Source organism: Dermacentor albipictus, chromosome 4 (assembly GCF_038994185.2).
Source record: "Dermacentor albipictus isolate Rhodes 1998 colony chromosome 4, USDA_Dalb.pri_finalv2, whole genome shotgun sequence".
NCBI lineage: Eukaryota > Metazoa > Arthropoda > Arachnida > Ixodida > Ixodidae > Dermacentor > Dermacentor albipictus.
In genome coordinates this window covers 83060206-83080416 of record NC_091824.1, presented here as the reverse complement: position 1 = coordinate 83080416, position 20211 = coordinate 83060206, and the positions used below count along the sequence as shown (strand labels likewise).

General features: G+C 41.4%; 1 protein-coding gene and 1 long non-coding RNA gene across 9 annotated transcripts in view; one reads left to right on the top strand and one right to left on the bottom strand.

Moving 5' to 3' along the window:
• fra (neogenin protein frazzled) overlaps positions 1 to 20211 on the bottom strand; it is a 353324-nt gene that overhangs the window by 8811 nt on the left and 324302 nt on the right. For 5 of the 8 annotated variants that reach the window (XM_070537181.1, XM_070537182.1, XM_070537180.1 and 2 more), the window contains 14 exons: positions 19909 to 20202; positions 18489 to 18538; positions 17700 to 17844; positions 16816 to 16926; positions 15558 to 15752; positions 15213 to 15308; positions 14020 to 14331; positions 10382 to 10489; positions 9469 to 9663; positions 7352 to 7384; positions 6089 to 6224; positions 4885 to 5117; positions 2323 to 2445; positions 497 to 637 (listed from right to left, as the gene is read on the bottom strand). In XM_070537181.1, coding sequence (XP_070393282.1) covers positions 497 to 637; positions 2323 to 2445; positions 4885 to 5117; positions 6089 to 6224; positions 7352 to 7384; positions 9469 to 9663; positions 10382 to 10489; positions 14020 to 14331; positions 15213 to 15308; positions 15558 to 15752; positions 16816 to 16926; positions 17700 to 17844; positions 18489 to 18538; positions 19909 to 20202 — 2172 coding nt within the window. The remainder of the gene's footprint in view (positions 1 to 496; positions 638 to 2322; positions 2446 to 4884; positions 5118 to 6088; positions 6225 to 7351; positions 7385 to 9468; positions 9664 to 10381; positions 10490 to 14019; positions 14332 to 15212; positions 15309 to 15557; positions 15753 to 16815; positions 16927 to 17699; positions 17845 to 18488; positions 18539 to 19908; positions 20203 to 20211) is intronic. The other 3 variants (XM_070537178.1, XM_070537184.1, XM_070537179.1) reach the window with 3 other exon arrangements.
• On the top strand, positions 1246 to 20147 carry LOC139059180 (uncharacterized). The gene is made up of 3 exons (XR_011513975.1): positions 1246 to 1537; positions 18728 to 18808; positions 20009 to 20147. It is a non-coding gene; the product is annotated as an uncharacterized lncRNA (long non-coding RNA).

Here is a 20211-nt window from a genome sequence, read left to right as displayed (position 1 = left end):
CAGCAGCACGTATTCATGTAATGCAGCAACCAAATGCGATTCAGTTATCTATTGGGTTATGTGTTGTATTGCACCTTACCCGGTTATGTCCGAACATGCTGTCAAAACATGCTCAGCCGCATAATGGAAAAGAAAAAAGAAAAGAAGGGGGAAAGCTTTTGTAGGAACTCACACCCTGGCAGAGGCTGTCGGTGCCTGGATTTCAATACCTTGAATGTCCATTTCATCTCAAGAGATTTATTTTACATGAAGTCTTGCATGTTCAATACAGAGCGTAATACATTGTCCCCATTTTCGCTATAATGAGGTTTGACTGTAATGATTTACCTGTTGTCATCAGTGTGTTCAATACAGAGCTAGCATAATACATTGTATCCATGTTTGCTATAATCAAGCTTGACTGTAATGCTCTAGCTGATGGCATCAGTGTGCTTCATACTTTGGGTTGAATTACAGTTTGTTTTGGTGCCTGGAGGTGCCAAGTACTGAAGCATACCTGGATGCATTGCATCGATGGTCACATGAGCTCGGGGTATGTTGTACTGTGTCCTTGGGTAGATGGGACGGCCCATGTTAATGGAGCTGCCTTCTAAACCGGCGTTCATGCTGCCATTGGAAACAGCAGCTGGTCCCATGGCTGCAATATGTCCATGACAAATATGTGCATTTCAGTAAAATGGGGGCAAGCTACAATGTTCAAAGAGGCACAGTATTAAAAAAAAAAAAAAGTTTTCTCTTCACTGGAAACCAGGGGTGAAAAATTCAAGTTCAATTTCAATTTTAATGTTATATTCAATTCAACTTCAAACTGAACTGTCAATTTAGGTTGAATCCATCTTCAAAATTCGGTTTAACAAATTTGCATACATACAAAGGGTGTCCAAAAAAAGGCAGTGCCCATTTCAAATTTCTAATAACTCACAAAAATGTGTACAAGCATTTATATTTATTTATTTATTTTGCACAGCAAAGATGGATGCTTTTAGATGTCTTAATGTTATACAAAGGCCCAACCCTTGTTCATGAGTTTGAAAAAATGCGTAGGTATGGCAACTGTCAATATATACCAGATTCTTTTATTTTCGAAAGCACATTTAGAGCAAGCGCACTTGATCTCAACCTCAGCTGCCACTTGTCGGCATGACCCATGTAGAGATCGTGGGTTGGTGACAGGGCTGGTGACAGCGCATCTGACTACAAGGCCATGATGGGAGAACACAGGTGGCAACCATGTGCAATAAACAAGCTGAGCACTATGCTACTGGTTCATTCCACCAGTTCCTGCAGCCCCAGTCAAATATGTCTGCCACCTAAAAGCACGGCAAAAACTGCAGGGGAATACTCATTGGAACCCCTTACATTTGTGCTTCTAGTTGATCCTAGGTGTACCGCTTGGTTTGATAAAGCCAATTACTTCATCGTCCATCACCAAAAGAGCAAGCAAGTCATACACTGCCGAATTTGTACTGTGAAAGTTCATCTAGGAGGCCAACTAAGCACATCTATACATAAAGCCCATAGCAGAACATCAGGAGTGGTATGTACTGGAAATGGTATCACTGTCACTCATTCTCTGCTATTGTCTCCATAGCAGAAAGATTCTTTGTTCCTCTCATCTGTTATGGGGCTGGTTTTGTTCAAATAGGTGCACGAATTATAAACTAATAATAAATTCAAAATGGGCACCGACTTTCTAGAAATGCTGTCTAAAGCAGAGAGACTGATCTGCAACATCTAGAATTACTGGCCTCACATTTTCAAAAAGAAAACACTTTTTATGACTTCACTCTTAAGCATCGCATTCTGTCTGTAGAGCCCCTGTCACAAAATTTTTGGGTCAGACATACGACACTTTATGCTAAAAGAATACAAGAACTTTATGTGATGAATGAAAAGCTTAAGATATAAGCACAAGAATGCTACCTAGTCAGGTAGGCTATTATCCATTTTCTTGTTTTTTTTTTGCTAGCTGCACTGAGGTGTGCTCTAGAGAATCAAATATTAAATTAATCGAGTGATGTTTGGCAGATTCAAGTCGCTTTCATCTTTTGAGTTATATCCAAACTACAGATCTAGAATTCCCAAGAATACAGAGGTGCCACTAATAATCACAGGTTGAATTTTACTTGCTTCTGCACAAGGTGGGTACAAGTTTTGCATGAAATTAAACTGTTACAGAAATTTGCTTCTTTTTTCATTAGGACACAGGAAACTTCCAACACAGTGTGAATTCATTCGGGGACTTGTTCAAGAAAAAAGGGGGGGGGAGGGGGGGAGGGCTTGGTGCACACAAAACGTAGGTGGGTCAGGGTTGATACTCACATGCTTTACTAGAATCAGGCAGCGACTTCCGAGAGTCAAGTGGTAACATCATGGGCTTAGTGCGTGATGATCTTGGCAACAGTGGCTTATCAGTTTTGCCACTATCGTCACTGCTTAACTGGTCTGTGCAGGAGTGGGAAAACAATAGGGGAAGAAACCAAAAAGGGGCACGGACAACGACCATGCATCAACGTTCATCACGTGAGAGATGAAGGTGAAGCAAACAGTGAACAAACTGAACAGAACGGAATGAGAGAGAGAGAGAAAATGAAAACATAGTGGGTGCACTGAGAAACAGTGTCTCAACACAAATGCACGCTCTCGAGGCAGTATGTCATGCATACATATCTTTGCAATTCAGCCTAGTGCAAGAACCTGTGTGAATCATGTCCTGTGCCGAAACTATGGTACTTGCTTTTGGAACTAGAGCAAAGATTGTGGCATGTTTATCAAGGGCAGCAGAGGCACCTTGATATTTCTCAGATATCATGTTTCAGCCAATGTTACCAAGAAAATCCTTTGCCAGCACCTTATTTCTACGGCATTGTAGGCTTGCAAGTAAACATATGAAAGCTCACTGTACCAGGAATTATAAATGTCAACCTTATAGTTATCACCTTTAGAATCACCCTTATTTATCACGCTTAGCTTACAACGAAATATAATCTCAGCAGATGAGCTAAATTAAAGAACTCACAGAAGTATGAGACAAGCATAGCCACATTACATTAAGCTTATCATTTGGCAAAAAGCAATCGTGTCATCAACAAAAAGGCATTCAAGATGGCCACATAGAAAGTCCATTCATTTTGACTGCGCATATAGCAACACAACTTAAGCGTTTGTTTTATTGTGCCCAAAAAAAGGAGGTTCACAACTGAAACGTATGAAGTGTTAATGCATACATGCGTAGAAATAATAAGTCTCCTTATTTGGCAGCATTTTCTGCACTAGCTCAGAGAGTGCAACACCTGTGTTCTGGATTTGAATGTGAAGCGCCTACCAAACTGCAGTACGCAATTTCATGCCATGCAGGAACTAGTTGTTTATAAATTCATCGGCACTGTTGTGGGTGTTGAACACATGACATGAATGCACAGCATGAGTGCACGAAGTAAACTCATGGAACATCATGTGAACTTATGCATGGCACTGTTATGAACTAGTGCAGAAAGTGCAGATACAATCCAGGAGACCTCAAAATGACTACGTGAGTTATCTGAAGCAAGATCTGTCCTAAACATCTGTGATATAGTTTCAGGCTTCATTGCTCCAAGCTTCCACACAGTACAAAGCATGAAGTCCAACATTGTTGCATTCCTCAGCTCATACCATAACTTTTAACAAGCCTATATCTTGGTGACAACTGTCATTGTGTCAAACAAGTTCGTGCATGAAAACCAGCTACTGCTACACTCCAGGTATGTTAGCATTTTTTTTTTTTCTGCATGTCAGTAAGCAATGAACATGTGGCTATGTGCAGGTCACTTGTCGTTCACTAGCTTTGTGCTTGACAAATATGCAAATATTTGAGTTATGGACTACAGTCACTTATGCAGTTTTTATCTAGCAGCAACAAAGCACTGCATATCAGAAAAAGGGCACTTCCATGCTTGGGTCTTCAAAAGTAGCAAGTATAGGTTTAGAAAGTACAGGTTTATACATGACCATGTGCACATGCACATAAGAGGCATGCCAAACAGATAACTATTAAATAGACCATGCAGAACAGCTCACGCATGCACAACATACACACTTGAAAGAGCCAGTGCTATTAAGTGGTAACAAACAGTGTAAACGACAAAGTCGCAGCTGTCTGAGTGCCCATTTGTTCTATTAAGCTGTCACTACTTTCACATTTCTATCTGTCAATCATGCCAGAAGGTACATTCTTGCCTGCGTTATCTAGATAGGCAGTTAAGATATGTGGCAGTGTTGAGCCACGACAATATTATTTGTATATGTTTTGCACATTACCATTGTTCTGTGTAAACTTTCTTGTTGTCCGTAAGTAATGTGCTAGCAGCTAAATGCTAGCAAACGGATTGGACAGCACATGTTGCTGTCATGGTGGAATGAAATGCGAACAGCGGAGTGCATGGCTTTTGGTATAAGCTGCAATGTCCAACTCTGCTCACGGTAAACTGCTGCAAAAGTGCAATTAGGTGACAAGGCTTGCAGCTTCCCGTCCTGAACGCTTAATTGCTCACTGTTGCTGAACAGTCTGTGTACACAGGATTAAGGAAATTCCAACAAATGTAATTGCCATTCAATAGCAAGGCAATCTTGTACCTCCGGTCTTTCCAACCCTCCCCCTCTCTATTTATCTCTCTCTATATATATCCTACCTTTCTATTTGCCTTCCCCAGCATAGGGTAGCCAACCACATGCTTTTCCTGTCAACATTCCTGCCTCCTCTATTTCTTTCCTCCTTCTCCTGGATGCAATAATAGCAGTCACTCTCACACTACACCCAGCTGACCTAACAAACTCTCTGAAGCTCAAATGGTCTTTCAGAAGGGCTACGTGACCAAGCAGTATAGTGAAGGGAGAGGGACACACCCATGTAGCCACCACCAGAATTCTTCTTCTTGTCAAGTGTACCAATGTGCTCCTCGGAGATCTCCTGGGAGTTGCGCGAGATGGGGGTGGCTGTCATGGCTGCCTCTGGGTTGCTGCTCTTGTCCATGGCCTTGAGTTCCATCTGATCATGGTGGATCCACAGGTCGGGTGGCTTCAGGTCCTTGGTCGCTCCCTTGCCCCCCTTGGCGGCTACACCCTTTGCACTCGCATACCTGTGCGCATGTCCAATTAGGAGAAAGATGGGGCACCATGAGAAGTGCGTACACTGACCTACATTATAATAGGCACACAAAACTGCATAGTGTAGTCCATATCAATCAATCTAACAGCTTCCATTTTCATTTATTCACTGCAGTTTGTAAAATGAGGTAAAATTGAGCAATTTTACATATCTGACTAAACCACAAAAGAGGTGAGCAAGGGGTAAGGCCAGTGCATCTTGTTTTTACTTAGGGAAAACACGGGGAATGCACGAAATGGAAATTCAAGACGATGAGCAAAACGTGAACAAGGTCCTGCATTCACCTTGTTCATGTTTTGCTCATCGTCTTGTTTTTACTTAGGTCACTTAAGATGAGCAAAGCTTCAGCACAGTTAGACAGTTACTGCATCATGCAGCAAGGACTGCTGAACAGGCTGCATATTCAGTAAAGCCAGCAGATCACTGAAGCATAGATCATCCAGACTATGTGCTGGTAATTAGCTTTGCAGTCGGTATTTGTTAATTCGAGACTAATATGGTGGATAAAAAGTGGCATAAATTATTCAGTTTTTCATTTGATAGTGAATGGAAAACACATGGGAGCCTCTTGAAATCTGTGAGCATCATCAAAATAACGAATGTCAAATTATTGCAAGTTGGGCATACCAGAGTTAGCTAATATAGACATTGTGTAAATAACAGCACTGTTAACCAATGCTTTTTTTTCCGTTTAGACCATAGTGTTTCTATATTTAGTTACTGTATGACCAACAATTCCATCAAGAATCTAGATTATTTTTTTTCTGGTACCTCTTCAACAAGAATTTCTATCCTAAGCTTATAAAATTTAAATATTTCACTGTCAACTTTGTTCACATATAAGTAGCTATCAGTGTTAGCTATCGTCTCTACTGTCTTTGCCTCATACCATAAGGCACAGATGTACAAAGAAAGTTTAGTTTAAAGCATAAAGGTACTTACGTCTTACTATTCACTGGACCGATGTAGCCCTGCCGTCGTCGGCACATCATGTAGCAGATTACAATAAGGATAAGTAGGATGACTGTGAAGCCTGATGCTATTGCAATGTAGAGAACGTTGTTCGAGATCCCACCACCTACATGAAGACATAAAGTGAACACTAAAGTCATCTTCACTATTTTGGACAAATTAACAATGCACCAAGCCTAGTAGCATCTATAAGATTTTTGTGGTAACAATAACTACAAATAGCAAAGCTTTACAAGCTTTGCTACTAATAAACTACCATATCCATGCAAACTTAAGCACCTCTTCTTTTTCTAACCACAAATTTCTTCAGGCGGCTTGCAGCTGAGGGTCTGCTAACAGCTGCAGATATATTAACGCTACATTTTAGCCAATTCCAGTGTTCCATTATTAGTAGCACTGGAAAGAGCATGCAAACCATTTCTTCAACAATTGTTGCAGCCAGGTTATAAGCTTATGTCAATCTTTCTGCAGCTTTTTGCCCATGCCATTCAGCATCCGCATGCTTGTCATCGAAATTGGTGACTTAGATTTTGTACTGAAGCCAAATAATGAATAGTGGCTGGATTGCTTTCAGCTGCTTCAATCAAGGAGGCTTTTGTTATCATTGGCAATTCATTGCACACCTTGTTCTTGAAAGAATAGGCAATAGGATAGATCTGGCAATAACACTGACCAAGAGATAAGTGATGAGAGATAGACCACGGTCGCACCCATGGTAGTGAACTGTCAGATGCTTTCTTCTTTTCTATTTCTCCATGCACACTAAAAGCTAGTCACTCTGACTGCCCTACATATATCTGGCTACGAGGAGTAAAGTTAGGTGCTTTATTTTCATGAGCACGGTTGAAATATATTTGTTGAAGACTGCTTGATTCCATTTTAATACTAATCAACTTTTTGTATCAATTTTGGCTCAATTCTAATTTTGATGTTACTTTAAGTGTATACTCAAATATATTTTCGATTCATCGAAAATTACATTTCCCAATGTAAAGTTGCCAAAAGACAGGTCATAAGGACGATTGGGTGCTTAAAGTCACATCACTATGTATATACAGTATGCACCTACACATGTGCATGCCACGATACCACAGCTTGACATGCACAATGTACATATGGTAGCATGTCTGTGATTCAGATGAAATCATTTTTTTAAAGTAAATAAAAGCAAAAACAAAGTAACAAACATGTCTCAGCCAACATTCATGCCATGCATTTTGGACATTCACTTACCATTGATGGTTGGTCCAGAAGCAAGCTCTAAACCTAAATATTGCCAACAGAACAAACAATCCATAAAATTAAAACAAACATAGCAACAAAAAAGCAGCACAAACAAACACACGCACGCTGACACCCATGCATACTCTTAGCATGCCAAAGAACAAGAAACCAAAGAAAACAAAGCAGAAGGCACTGAGAAAAACATGCTTTACTTCAGGTTATGTGGAATGGAGAAGAAACATATTTTTATTCTAAAGTGCAGTACACTTGAGATTTTATTCGAAAATTATTAGTGACAGATATGCAACTTAGACATGTACAAAATGCTTAGCTTTGGTTCTCTAGCTCATATCGCACACTGCTTAGTTTACATAACAAGTCTTCATTTTAAGCAACATAAAATGTATATTAACTTAGTCATAAGCAGTCAAAAGCATCACATTTTGTGATGAGAAACTATAACATGCTGGCCATTTGAACTTAACACTTTCAGGTAGCTCTTGCCATATGTGATCAACTCTAACATGAGAAAAAACTAATTTACGAAAGAAATATTTTATTTTGAATAATTAGTAAAGAAAGGTACTGTGTTTGAACCATAGGTTCCACCATAGACCTCTTGCAGCTCTTTTATAGCTTTCATGAAATTTAGGAGAAATGAGGGAACATTATCACAGCAACCAGACTAAAAAATGAGGAGGCAGAGTCGAAAACTTAATAGACATTGGCATACCAATGGGTCGCTGACAGAATATCGACATGTATGCTACCTTGATGTGAGTTACAATGAAAAAGAAATGCTAGATTGAGTTGAACAAAATGTATCGCTTTACGCAGCTAAGACATGTTATTCGTTTTGTCAATACCACACAATAATGATCTGAGTCTACTCATAACGAATATACGCAAAAAAAATGAGGTATAGCCTTAAATTAGTTCCTTTGAGTGCAACATTTAGTTCCATAACCTGACAAATATCCAGTGGAGCCACTTAAAAGAAAACACACACTAAACATGTCAACGAGAAATGCATGTTGGCTGCAGCTGTGCAGGCAAATGAAAGTTCTGAAACTAATGCTCCAAATGTAAATGGTGCAAGAGATTTGGGGCTTCAACCATGCATTTGCCAGACTTACACTTCAGCTGTTTGAGCAGAAGATGCTACTTTATAATATTTTGTACTTGCAATTAAATGCAGCCATTATGATGACTTTTCATCCTCTTCAATGCAACATTTGCAAAGTCCAAATTATTTCTTCCTAGCAAAGATGTGTTGCGCGACTTTCATGCCCAGTTACAGAAAATATAAAATAAAAATAAAAATGCCCATTCGGTAAGAATTATTTGCCGTCCTATCTTACAGGCACAAGTATAAAGAAGGCTACAATAATATCACACTAACATACTTGTTTCTTGAAGAATGTGATGCCAGATATAAAAAAGACAAGCCTCATGCTTAATGACAAAAATGTTAATTGGTGAATTGGGCACAATCACTTTGTTGTTTTCAGAGACACAAGGTTGTGCTGCTGCCAATTAATTCTAAGCAAAGGCAAATGGTGACAAGGTAACACTTGTTGCAAGTTAGCTGGCTTCTCTAAACAGACAAATGTCTCCACTAAAATTTCAGGTTTGGTAATTCAAGTAAGCAAAATGTGTATCTTAAGCATACAACATCAGCATTTTTAATGTCAGGATACGAGGAGACAAATAAAGAAAAATAGTTTTGTGACTGTTAATGACCACATATATCGGCCATATAACAAACAGGTTTGTAACTGGCACAAAAAGCACAATCGTTTCCTTCCATGTGTTTTATACAACCTACAAAGTTTTACATTATGTGGTAATAAAAAGAAGTTGGCTTTATGACTGCTCATGACCACTGCGGCTGACTTTAACTGCAATGGCAAAGGTTATGACCATCAAAGATAGTGCAACTATTGTCACGTGTCTTCACAATAAAAGAGTCAAATAAAAGGGCACATTTCATGGCACAATTCGCAACTCAATGTTGAGCACTTCCGGCCATGCAAAGAAACAAAGCGCGTTGCTACAGGCATTGCGTGATAGCGGAAAACAAGTCTCGCAGGAGCAGCACCCATGGAGAGGGTAGTGCAACATACTCTTGCCTGTGTGGTAGACCACCTCAGATGAGAGTGGCCCGTATCCCTTGTTGTTGCGGGCCTGGATCTTGAAGTGATAGGTGGTGTCTGTGGTGAGGCCTTTGATGACAGCAGTCATGCGGTCTCCAACTACAGCTTCCACGACCCAGTCTCTGTCTTTCTGTGTGTTGTCAGCTGTGTACAGGATAAAGTAACCTGCCCAGGAAAGAAACAGAATACAAAAGGCCCTGTGTAAGTGCCGAAAGTAAAAAAAAAGAAGAAAGAAAAATGTCAAGGGGTTTAGCATACCAAATCTGCACAACGAGCAATGAGGGGCACCATAGTAAGGGGCTCCAGATCAATTAAGACCAGCTTAAATTCTCTACCATGTGCCTTAATCGAAATGCACGACCATTTTTGCATACTGTCTCCCTCAGAATGTAGCCAGGGTTGCCAAGAACGCAATTGGAATTTTAAAGATCAACAATCTATAAGGACTGTCAAGTCTAGGAAGTCTGCTCCATCTTATGGTTTTTCATTTTATGCACTAGACAGTTCTAGTATAGTATTTTGGTTGTTTATGTACATGCATGCAAAATGGCTGCAGCCACACTACACACATGCCCTCTCTAGTAGAGCATTCCCCATGGTGAACAGATGACCAATGAAAAATGCCGTGAAAGCGCTTTCGCAGCAACAGTGGTGTTTTGTTGTTAAGCCTAGCAGCATCAGAACAGATGGCTGATCTCAATAATGATGACAAAACATCACCACTATTTCGTCCTTAGAGAGAGATGCGACCAAGTGAAGACTGATTTTAGCATTTATGTTTTGCTGTCACAACAGAGAGCACATGCTGTCGTACATACAGTACTAGTCATACAAGTGACACAATGTCATCAGTAACAGCAGTTGCTGGATAACATGCTCGTACCTGTAACCATGCCATTCTGCTGCTTTGGAGGCTGCCAATGAAGGTTTACGGTTGTTGCGGAGTCCTCGCTTGGAACGACAGTGAGGTCTCGGGGTGGACTTGAAGGTGCTGAAAATAGCAACACAACGCTGCTCTGTATGCGGCTGGCATAGCTACTTTGATGCTCTTGCCCCACCATGCAAAAAAGCGTGGTTGCACCAGTAGGCTGAAATGCAGTAAGACTTCTGACAACTCAAACTTATCTCAACGTCTCACCAACTCTGCATAGTGCTGCAAAGGCTAGGACTCGTGTCAGCCAATCAGCAACAAGAGTCAGCTGCTCATTCCAGGGAAGAAAGGAGGGCTTGCCCACTGTGTGCCATTAAATCATCTCATGAAACTTCCGCAGAGTTGGCAATGTGCAACGCCAATCAGAGGCAAACAATGGAGTCTTTCTTCTGGTTCTCCTTGCTGGCTGGCTGACACGACCCACAGTTTTCGCTGTGCTGCGCGTAACTGCTGAAATTAAGTACAGATAATTACAAGTTCCAGTGAAATCATGCACGTCTAAATATTTTTACTGGGTGGCTGCTTTCAATGCATTTTCAGACCAGGTACTTAAAACGAGTCAAATTAGTATATCAGTCAATCCAAATTTTGGCTTCCTAGGGGCATAAGAATGCGATGAAAAATGGGTCACGAGAGAACATTCATATAGTAGTAAGAATGGAAGTAAAATATTCTTGTGTTTCATATCCAGACTGCTATGTACCCCAACAATCATCACTACAACATGCAGCTGCTGACCTAGGTGTGGCACCAACGAGTGACATGCCACTCATAGCTTAAGTGACGAAGCAGTATGCATACAGTCAACTTCCATTAATTCGACCTTGACAGAAATGACAGAATTAATCAAGTTATCCCACTAGTTGGGTCGAAAGAAGAGGCAGACAAAATGTCGAAACATAGTGTTGCTTTGATTAGCAGTATGTAGCAAATTCCATGGTGGTCCTGTATCTCACTTTGGCCAAAAGTTGCACAGGCATCCAGAATGTACCATTTTAAGATGTATTTGGTGAGTGTTAGGCGTTTTGCTACCAGAACACACATTTTGAGCAGCCAGAAAAAAGACATTTGCTTTACTGTGACCGACATTGTCCCGGATCTTGCATATTCAGTTTCATTACAGCAGCAGAATACTCATTGAAATAAAGCATGGACAACCAAACTTTAGATATAACTGTGTTATTTTCAATATTTCATTACATTCGTGTTCTATATATGATGAGTTTTGGCTACCTGCAAAAGTACTTGTTTACTGATAAAAAACTACACCAGTACATACCGTAAAAACCCGCGTATAATACAACATTCTTTTTCCTATCTTTAGCGTCCCAAATTTTCGCCTCATATTATATGCGGATCTGAACAAAAATTTCAGTCAGAAATTCAGGTTGGAACTTTTTGATTCATTATTGCTGTGTGGCTATGGCTTAACTTCATTATTGCTTCCTTATTGCTGCGTGGATATGGCTTGGTTGCGTTATTGCTGGGTGACTGCAGCATCATTTCTTTATTATTGAGTGCACACCTTGGCAGCACACGTACAAACCACGCTTCGTAAAGTGCATCTTTTTTATTCCACATTGAAAGACCAATACGTCCAGACCACGAAAACAGTACTCGGCCGCTTTCAAAAGAGAGGTTACTTTAGCCACAGAGGACATCGACAACAGTGCGGCCAGAAGACAGCTTGGCGTCAACGAGAGAAGCATTCAAGGATGGCGTCGACAGAAGGAACCCTTTTTGCATGCAGAGGAACGTGAAGAAGTTTTCGCGGCCCGAAGAGTGAGACATTCCCGGAAATTTAAATTGCCCTGACAGAGTTCGTATGCCAACAGCGAGCCGTGCATTTAGCTGTGAGCATGGAGCTTATGCAGGCAAAAGCTAAGGAGCTTGAAAGAGAAAAAAGGCTACTGAGTTCCGTCGTCAAAGCGAGCAAGGACTGGATTTATCGCTACATGTGCCGTGCTAGTAGTTTTTATGCGAAGCATATTACGAGGGCTCAACCCAGCTCCTCAGGCGCGGCGGTGACCATGAAATCACGTGACACCGTGACGTCACGACAGAGGAGAAGTGGCTTTGGCTCAACTCTTGCAAGACGGGCTGGGTGGGAATCGAACCAGGGTCTCCGGAGTGTGGGACGGAGACGCTACCACTGAGCCACGAGTACAACGCTTCAAAGCGGTACAAAAGCGCCTCTAGTGAATGCGGTGTTGCCTTAGAAACGCGCTGTTTCTAAGGCGTGCGTCTCTTGCTCAGGCGCACATTTCGTTGCCGCGCCGAACGCTGCTTTGCTCGACGCTCACCGCGTCCAATGCGGGGCGCGTAGTCGCTGCCCTGTAGCCCATTGTCTTACACCCCTTGGCGGGTCGACGGGAACGCTGTCGCGTTCCACTCTTGAAGGCGAAGAAGTAATGCATGAGTTGTTTCTTCGTCTAGCCGAACCAAATATAGCCAAGCAACAGCAGTTCACCAGGCTAAACAGTGGTTCAACAACTAAAATAAAGGCTAGTATGCTTCGCATCCTGGGCTTAACCTTACCTAAGCCACAGCCATTTTTTTTTTTTACGCCACTGAACTTTGATTTTGCAAAAGTTGCCCAAATCATTAGAAGAGCTGCTTGTGGCTTTCCAGCCCCACATTATTTTGTTGCGCAAGTCCAAGAACTCTCAGCTAGGGCAAATCGGCAATGCTGACCAAACGCCGGTTTATCTGGACATGCCATCACCCCTCACCGTGCACGAAAAGGGCTCTAAACAAGTTTATATCCGGTCCACTGGCAACAAGAAAACGCGAGTTATTGTCATGTTGTCGTGCGCAGCATACAGACGCAAGCTTCCGCTGTATGTCATCTTCAAGTGCAGGACAGTGCCTAAAGGTGAGGAGCTGCCAAAACATGCGGTCATGAGATGCCGTGAGAAAGGCTGGATGAACAAGAATTTTGTGCTCAAGTGGATAAAGTCCGTCTGGTGTAGGCGGCCCGGCGCACTGTTGTCATTCCCATCCATCCTCGTGCTGGATGCATTTCGTTGCCATTTGGCTGACTCAATGAAGAGACTGTTGCGTGAATCCGGCACTGAACTCATCGTTATCCTGGGTGGGATGACGTGTCAGCTCCAGCCTTTAGATGTTTACATGAACAAGCCATTCAAGGACGCGGTCAAGCGATGTTACGCAGATTGGGTGTGCTCAGGTGAGCCTGCAGTGATGCCAATCGGGCGGCTCAAGCAGGCTTCGCCAGCCGCGCTGTGCAAGTGGATTGTGGACGCATGGGCGAGCATATTAGAGTACATTGTGTGTCACGCATTCAAGAAGTGCAGCATCTCGAACGCACTCGATGGCACAGAGGATGAGTACCTCTGGGAAGATATGTCTGACAAAGAACTATTCGAAGAAAGCGCAGCTGAGGAAGACAGTGATTGAAGTGCAAAGTGAAATTTAAACAACTGTTTTCCTCGAGTTTTCCTAACTCGTATTATATGCGGATAAAACCTTTCTTTTCCATCTCGCGTCACAAAAATTTAACCTCGTACTATATGCGTGTTCGTTGTATACGCGGCTTGCTACGGTATTACAGGATTATTTAGGCTTACCTGCTTCCTGCGTAGTATTGAGGACGTCCATACTATAGGCACTTTCCCGGCGACCCTTGACGACCTTTACAGCGAATTCATAAAGTGTGTTCGGCCGCAGGTCGTCGATCATGCAGTTGAGGTTTGTGGAGTTGAAGTAGCGGTACTTGGGCTGTCCATGGCCCTTGTAGCGCACAGTGTAAAATCGGTTGTCCGTGATCACCTGGCTGCTGGCAAGTGTGCTGTCACTCCAGAACAGCACAACCGTGTTAGGCGAAAGCACAATAGCCTTTAAGCCTACAGGTGGCAACATTGGAACCAGAGGCTCTGGCGCTGGAAAGGAACACAGAAAGATGGCATCAAGAGATTATATAACATAAAGCAAACAAAAGAACTCATGCCTTGTGCCAGGGCAGTAACGAAATGGAATAAATGCTAAGGTCTTTGCTACATCAATCGATCGAAAGAACAAAACTTTAGAAAGAATACTCACAATATGAAAAAAACCATCGTAAGCGAGTAAGTGAGTGCTGCAATTCTTTCTTTGCCACTGTTTTCCTGCCTCATTAACAATGAAGCCAGCAACATTTTCTTTCGGAGTAAGGTTAAAATTGTATGCACACAATTGAGCTAAGAGCCAGAAATGAACACATTATGCATGTGCAGTTGGCACCAAAACTTCTCGCAGGATCTGAGAAAACATTGAATTTCCCAGCAGTTTGTGACTGCAGCCAGTAAAACTACATAATGTAGTGCATTGTTGGCATAAAATCTGAATATCAGGCTGTGTATCAAAGCTGCAAGAATTTTAAGTTCTTTTTCTATCAGATCCTGCGGGGCCATATGGTTTGAACCTAGACGGCACATCTTCATCAAAAACCGATGTAGTGAGCCACCCATAGCATCCAAGTGCACCCAAATCACAGGAAAGTAAGAATGACCCTCATCTTCACCGCTGAAAGCTTCAGTGTGCTTAGGGTGCGACATGAGGCCCACCAAGCTGCTACGAGTCAAGACGTAAAGTGTGCCACATACTTTTAATGAGAGGTGTAGGCACTTAGTGTTCATGCTGAACTGGCATCAACTAATGCATGAGAACAGCAAAGCACTCAGCTATTTAGACAAACATACAAGGCAAAAGATAATAAAATAACAAGAGATGTGTAGAAAAAAAAGAATATAAAAATTTCATGCTATACTACTATACTACTTACTTGATTCAATGAGTGTCTTGACAGTTTCATATATAGGCTGGCCATCACCAATCTGGTTGAATGCTCTTACGCTGATCACATATTCATTGGAAGGTTCTGAAAACATGGAAGAATAAGAGTTAGGTGCATTTATTCAAATTCCGAGAGCATTTCTTATTGTGAGATAGCATTGCACTTCAAAACCTGATCTTAATTAACAATGGTGGAGTTAAGTACACAAATGCACCAAAAAAACAACAAATGCAAAGCAACCACATTGTGCTGCTCTAGCTCGATGGTGCAAATGCTGCAGACTGAAATGCAACGTCTTCTCAATGAGCTAACGAAAAAAAAAATGGAACTCACGCAAGTTTTCGATGGTGTAGTAGCGTTGCTTCCCATTGAGCACCTTGGTATAGACATCGGGCAGGCCTATGCCCCAGCCAATGGTGTAGCCACGGATCATGATATCCTGATTTCGAGGAGGTGCCCAACTAACAAAGATGCTTGTCGATGTTGGCTTCGCTCGCAGTCCACTTGGCTGATCGGGTACTCGGGACTCTGCAAGAAAAACATTAAGCAGCAGTAGGCTGGGTCAGTGTGCTTACAAACTTCCGCCTTCTCACTATGTTTGGCATGTTAACTTGCACAAGCAAGAAAATTTCATTTATGGCTTGCTTTATTAATTAGCAGAGGGCATCATAGGTAGCCTTCAGGCTAACTTAAATGACTGCCTACATCTAATTTCCGGGTTTCACAGAACTGCAGCAATGTAACTATTTGCTTCCCTGGCTCAACTGCAATTTGAAATTCATTACATCAGACAACCTGGGTTTAGTCACTGATAGCCCAGATCAATCAAGATTGTTCACTGGCACAAAATGGTTATAATAAATAATTTATAGTAGATTGAGATTAATGTGTTCTCCACTAAAATAAAATACAAAATACTAGTAAGAAAGAAAAAGAAAAAGCATGAACTCATTTGCCTAAACTATAGTTTCATGCTGGGCACTGTACTGGCATAGCTGAAAAAAACTATCGGCTGCATAGGTCACTGGGCTTATGAGGAGCTGGGATCATGCATGAACTAGACAAACCTTGATAGTATATCGTAGTCCACACAAGGGAAGGCATAGAAAGTCTACTTGATGTGCTAATCATTATCGTCAATTGTAACAAATGATACTCTGCCGCGAGAACAGAGCCGTCATTTTGATAGAGGTGCTTCCATGTTTCTGCAAGCAATGCAGTTATGTATACAACATAGCTATGCACTTCAATTTCCCTTTACATTCCTCAAAAGAGATTATTAATGATCCAAGAGATGGACCATTCCATCAGTCTTCCTATCAATTCAGTACAACTGCACCTTATTTGAACAAATTTCAAGTATTTTGTCGTACATTCAATTCAGTAAAACATTAAACCTGGTCCTGCCAATGGTAACAACAGAGCTTTGTAAACCTTGTCTTAACTTGAGAGTGTCCATCTTGATCTTTTGACCACTAGACATTCTTTTAGCTTGAGGTGGCGTAGCATGGCAATAAGGCCACTGGAATCGGATTTTAGAGTGCATTTCGGCCACAGCACTAGGTGGCCCCTTACTGCTTGCAAGACTTACCATCAAGATCATTTTGATATGTCTCCGCTGTCATCCAATCCGTAGCTGGTCCTGTACCATTCACAGATAGGGCAGCAATTTTCACACTGTACTGGGCGCCTTTTTCCAGTCCTGAGAAGGAGGAAAGAATAGCCAGGGAAATAAAATAAAAGAAACAATAAAAGTCGGACTGTAGCAGTTAAGCTTTCTACTGAGGCATAGCCTGGGTCAAACTTAAAAATGAACTGTTCCACCATATCACATATCACTTGCAAAAGGTCCAGCACCTCCCACCAAATGTCGCAAAGCACTTTGGGCACTAAGCGTTTGCGACTAGAGCGATAGAGCAGCGAGATGCACTACAGCCGATCGAGCACCGAAACAAGGTTTTTCTCTCTCGTCATCGTTCCCTCTCCCATAGCCTCAGCCCCACTGCTCCTTATTTTACAGCACAAAATAAATAAATAATGAAAACAAAGTTATTAAATATCTCCTGTGGTAGATATCACAATGCTGTCACATTAACTGGATTTCTTGAATAGACAGAAACTAAGAGAAAATTTTCACTATAATTCACTTTGTAATTAATCTCTTTGGAAGATGTCTCAATTGTGGGATTGAAGTTCAGAAGTAATGAAGTACTAATGTCCATTCAACAGAAATTCTGTGCTTAGCACCAGTTTCAAGAAATATGTCCTCAGAATCTGTGGTGAAATGCAATGATGTTCCACTTAACATTTGTCAGCAGTGTGGAGCGCTGGAAGTTTTAACTGGAACATGAGCTATAACAATGTGCAACTTTGTAGAGATCTCCGCGCACCTTCTTTGTACCTTCTAGAGGGCCATTGGGGATCCATGGACCACATATGGGAAAACCAGTCGTACAGAAAGATGTGCAGACTCACCAGACAGGGCGTACAGCCTCCTGTTTCCATCAGTGGTAATGGTGTCTCCCCTTCGGCTGCCTTTCAGCTTGTATCTTATCTTGTAGCCTGTTATAATGCCATTCTGGGACTCCTTTGGTGGAGGTTCCCACCTAATTATAATGCTCTGTGACAAGAAGACAGAATGACAATGCAGGCACTTACAATGTATGCAGTTAAGAAAGCACACTTAGCAACCTGTTATGAGTCAATCTTTTTTCTTTTTTTCATATTAAAGCTAAGCTCTTTCTTCAAGATCCAAGAATTTCTCAAAGAACTTAAGCTCTTGAATGACTTCTCCGAAGAGGGGGAAGGGCTCTCTACCCTTAAACGTTTCACTTCGAACAAGGCATGCAGCGCATAAATGCGTCACACTGTTAAACTTGCTTTAGTTGTATGTTGCATTGCTATAGCTTGCCGATTACTCTTTACAATTGGCAGTCTTTGTCATTATAGCCAGTTTACACTGGAGCCACAGAAGGCTATGGGCACAGCCCATACAAATAATTGTGGCATACACTGAGCTCTAATGATGATCTTTGCAATAAAAAGGCTGTCACATAAGTTGTTAAATGCTTTTAGTTTAAACACTGCTGTCTCTAAGCAACAATGCATAGCATGGTTATGTAATTTGTTCTGTATGGTGCAGGTGTCAATGAGGGCCTATAGTGCTGGTTCCATCAAGCTCACACTGCATTTTCCGTCAAAGGTAGCTGAAAGCTGTATACCACAGAACAGTCAAAAGCTTCAATAAGATTAAAAACTACTCACGGTGGAGCTGGCAGCTTCAAGTGTTACATTTTGTGGTATGTCAGATGGTGCTGAAAAACAGAAGTGTGTTGCAAAAGGCTTAGCATGATTGCTAAGCAGATATATTTTCTACAAAAACCAGCTTCTTGGACATAAGGAAATATTTTGATATTTCAACCACATTGTGTCCATTAAAGTTGGCTTTTCAGCACTGTTGACTTCAATATGAATAACAATTCCTTTTTTTTCTTTTTTTGCAGGAAGAAGAACACCGACCATACTTCACTGTGAACAGGGCAGAAACTTCACTTAATTCACATAAACTTTTTCTTATAGTTACGGTTAGTAAATCAGACACCGGTGCGGCTTTCATTATTGCACATTTATTGTAGCAATTGTTGATAAGCAACTGTTTGTTACATAACCAACACATTATCTTTTTTTTTTCACTGAGCACATTTGTAAAAAAAAATAAGCCTATGGCATACAGCTTGATTAGGCATTTGCAACTATACTTTACATACAAGTACACAAAATAGGTTTCACAGGCAAGTAAATAAAATAAAAGGCCAACTTCAACAACAGGATGAACACATAGAAATTTCACTAATTAGGTTTTAACTGCTGAATTCAATACATATGTTTCTATGGCAGAGTCGAAGTTAATCCTCCTCCTAGACAAACAGTCTGAAAGATGCTGATAATTACTAGTGCTCCAAAGTAGCTGTTCCTAAAGCTGCCATCAAAAGCACATGTCCAAAGCACAAAGCCAGTTACCTTCATCTGACTGACACATCTGCTAACTGTGGTTGTTCTTACTTCCTTTTAGCTGATCTGGCTAATAAGTCACTATCAGCTCTGGCATTCTATGACACAGCACTACATGCCAGCATTACACTATTTAAACTTGAAATATGTGATCAAATAGGGTCACTCACAAGCAAATGGGATACACGAAGTGCTGCATATGCAAGAAGAGCCTCATGAACTAAAAATTATGCCTAGCAGCATGCAAACTTTGGAGAGTTGGCCATTTATATTTAAATTTTCACCACCTTGCTTAAGACGGGACAATTTAGTAAATAATTGCCAATTTGTTCAAAATTAATTACAGCCAGTTTGAAATGTCTTGCCTGTGGGTCCATGAAACCCAGCTACAAAGGGAAATATCCAGCTATATGCCATAGATGACTTTCTTTTTAGATCTTGAAACAAAATAACTTCCCTATATTCCCTATATATATATATATATATACGTAACTTAATTCAATCATAGAAAGTAACTCAAGCCATAAACATTTGGCCTAAATGAATGCCACTCGCTTAGTTTGTAGATATACAGGTACACACCTGTGCAAGATTGCCATGAAAAAAAAAAAAGGCATGTAGTAGTAAGTCTAGGTTCAGCCTTATTAGTTTCACCACAGTCGCCTAAACTCACCATCTGAAAAGGTTCGTGCAAGTGTCTCCTCAGAGCTGATGCCCGAGCCATTCTGGTTAACTGCCGTGATCCAAATGTTGTATTCTGTGTACTTCTTCAGGTTCCTCAGGTGGTACCATGTGTCCGTGGTGGTGACCCGCTTCTCCTCGTCCTCCGTGGTACCGGTCTCCTGATAAGAGAGCTGGTAGTGCTGAACAACTTCCTTACGGCTCTCTGGTGCTTCCCAGTAGACACGTATAGCCGTGGGCGAGACTGGAATGGCTTTCAAGCTGCGCGGTGGCCCAGGAATGCTCACTGAAACGC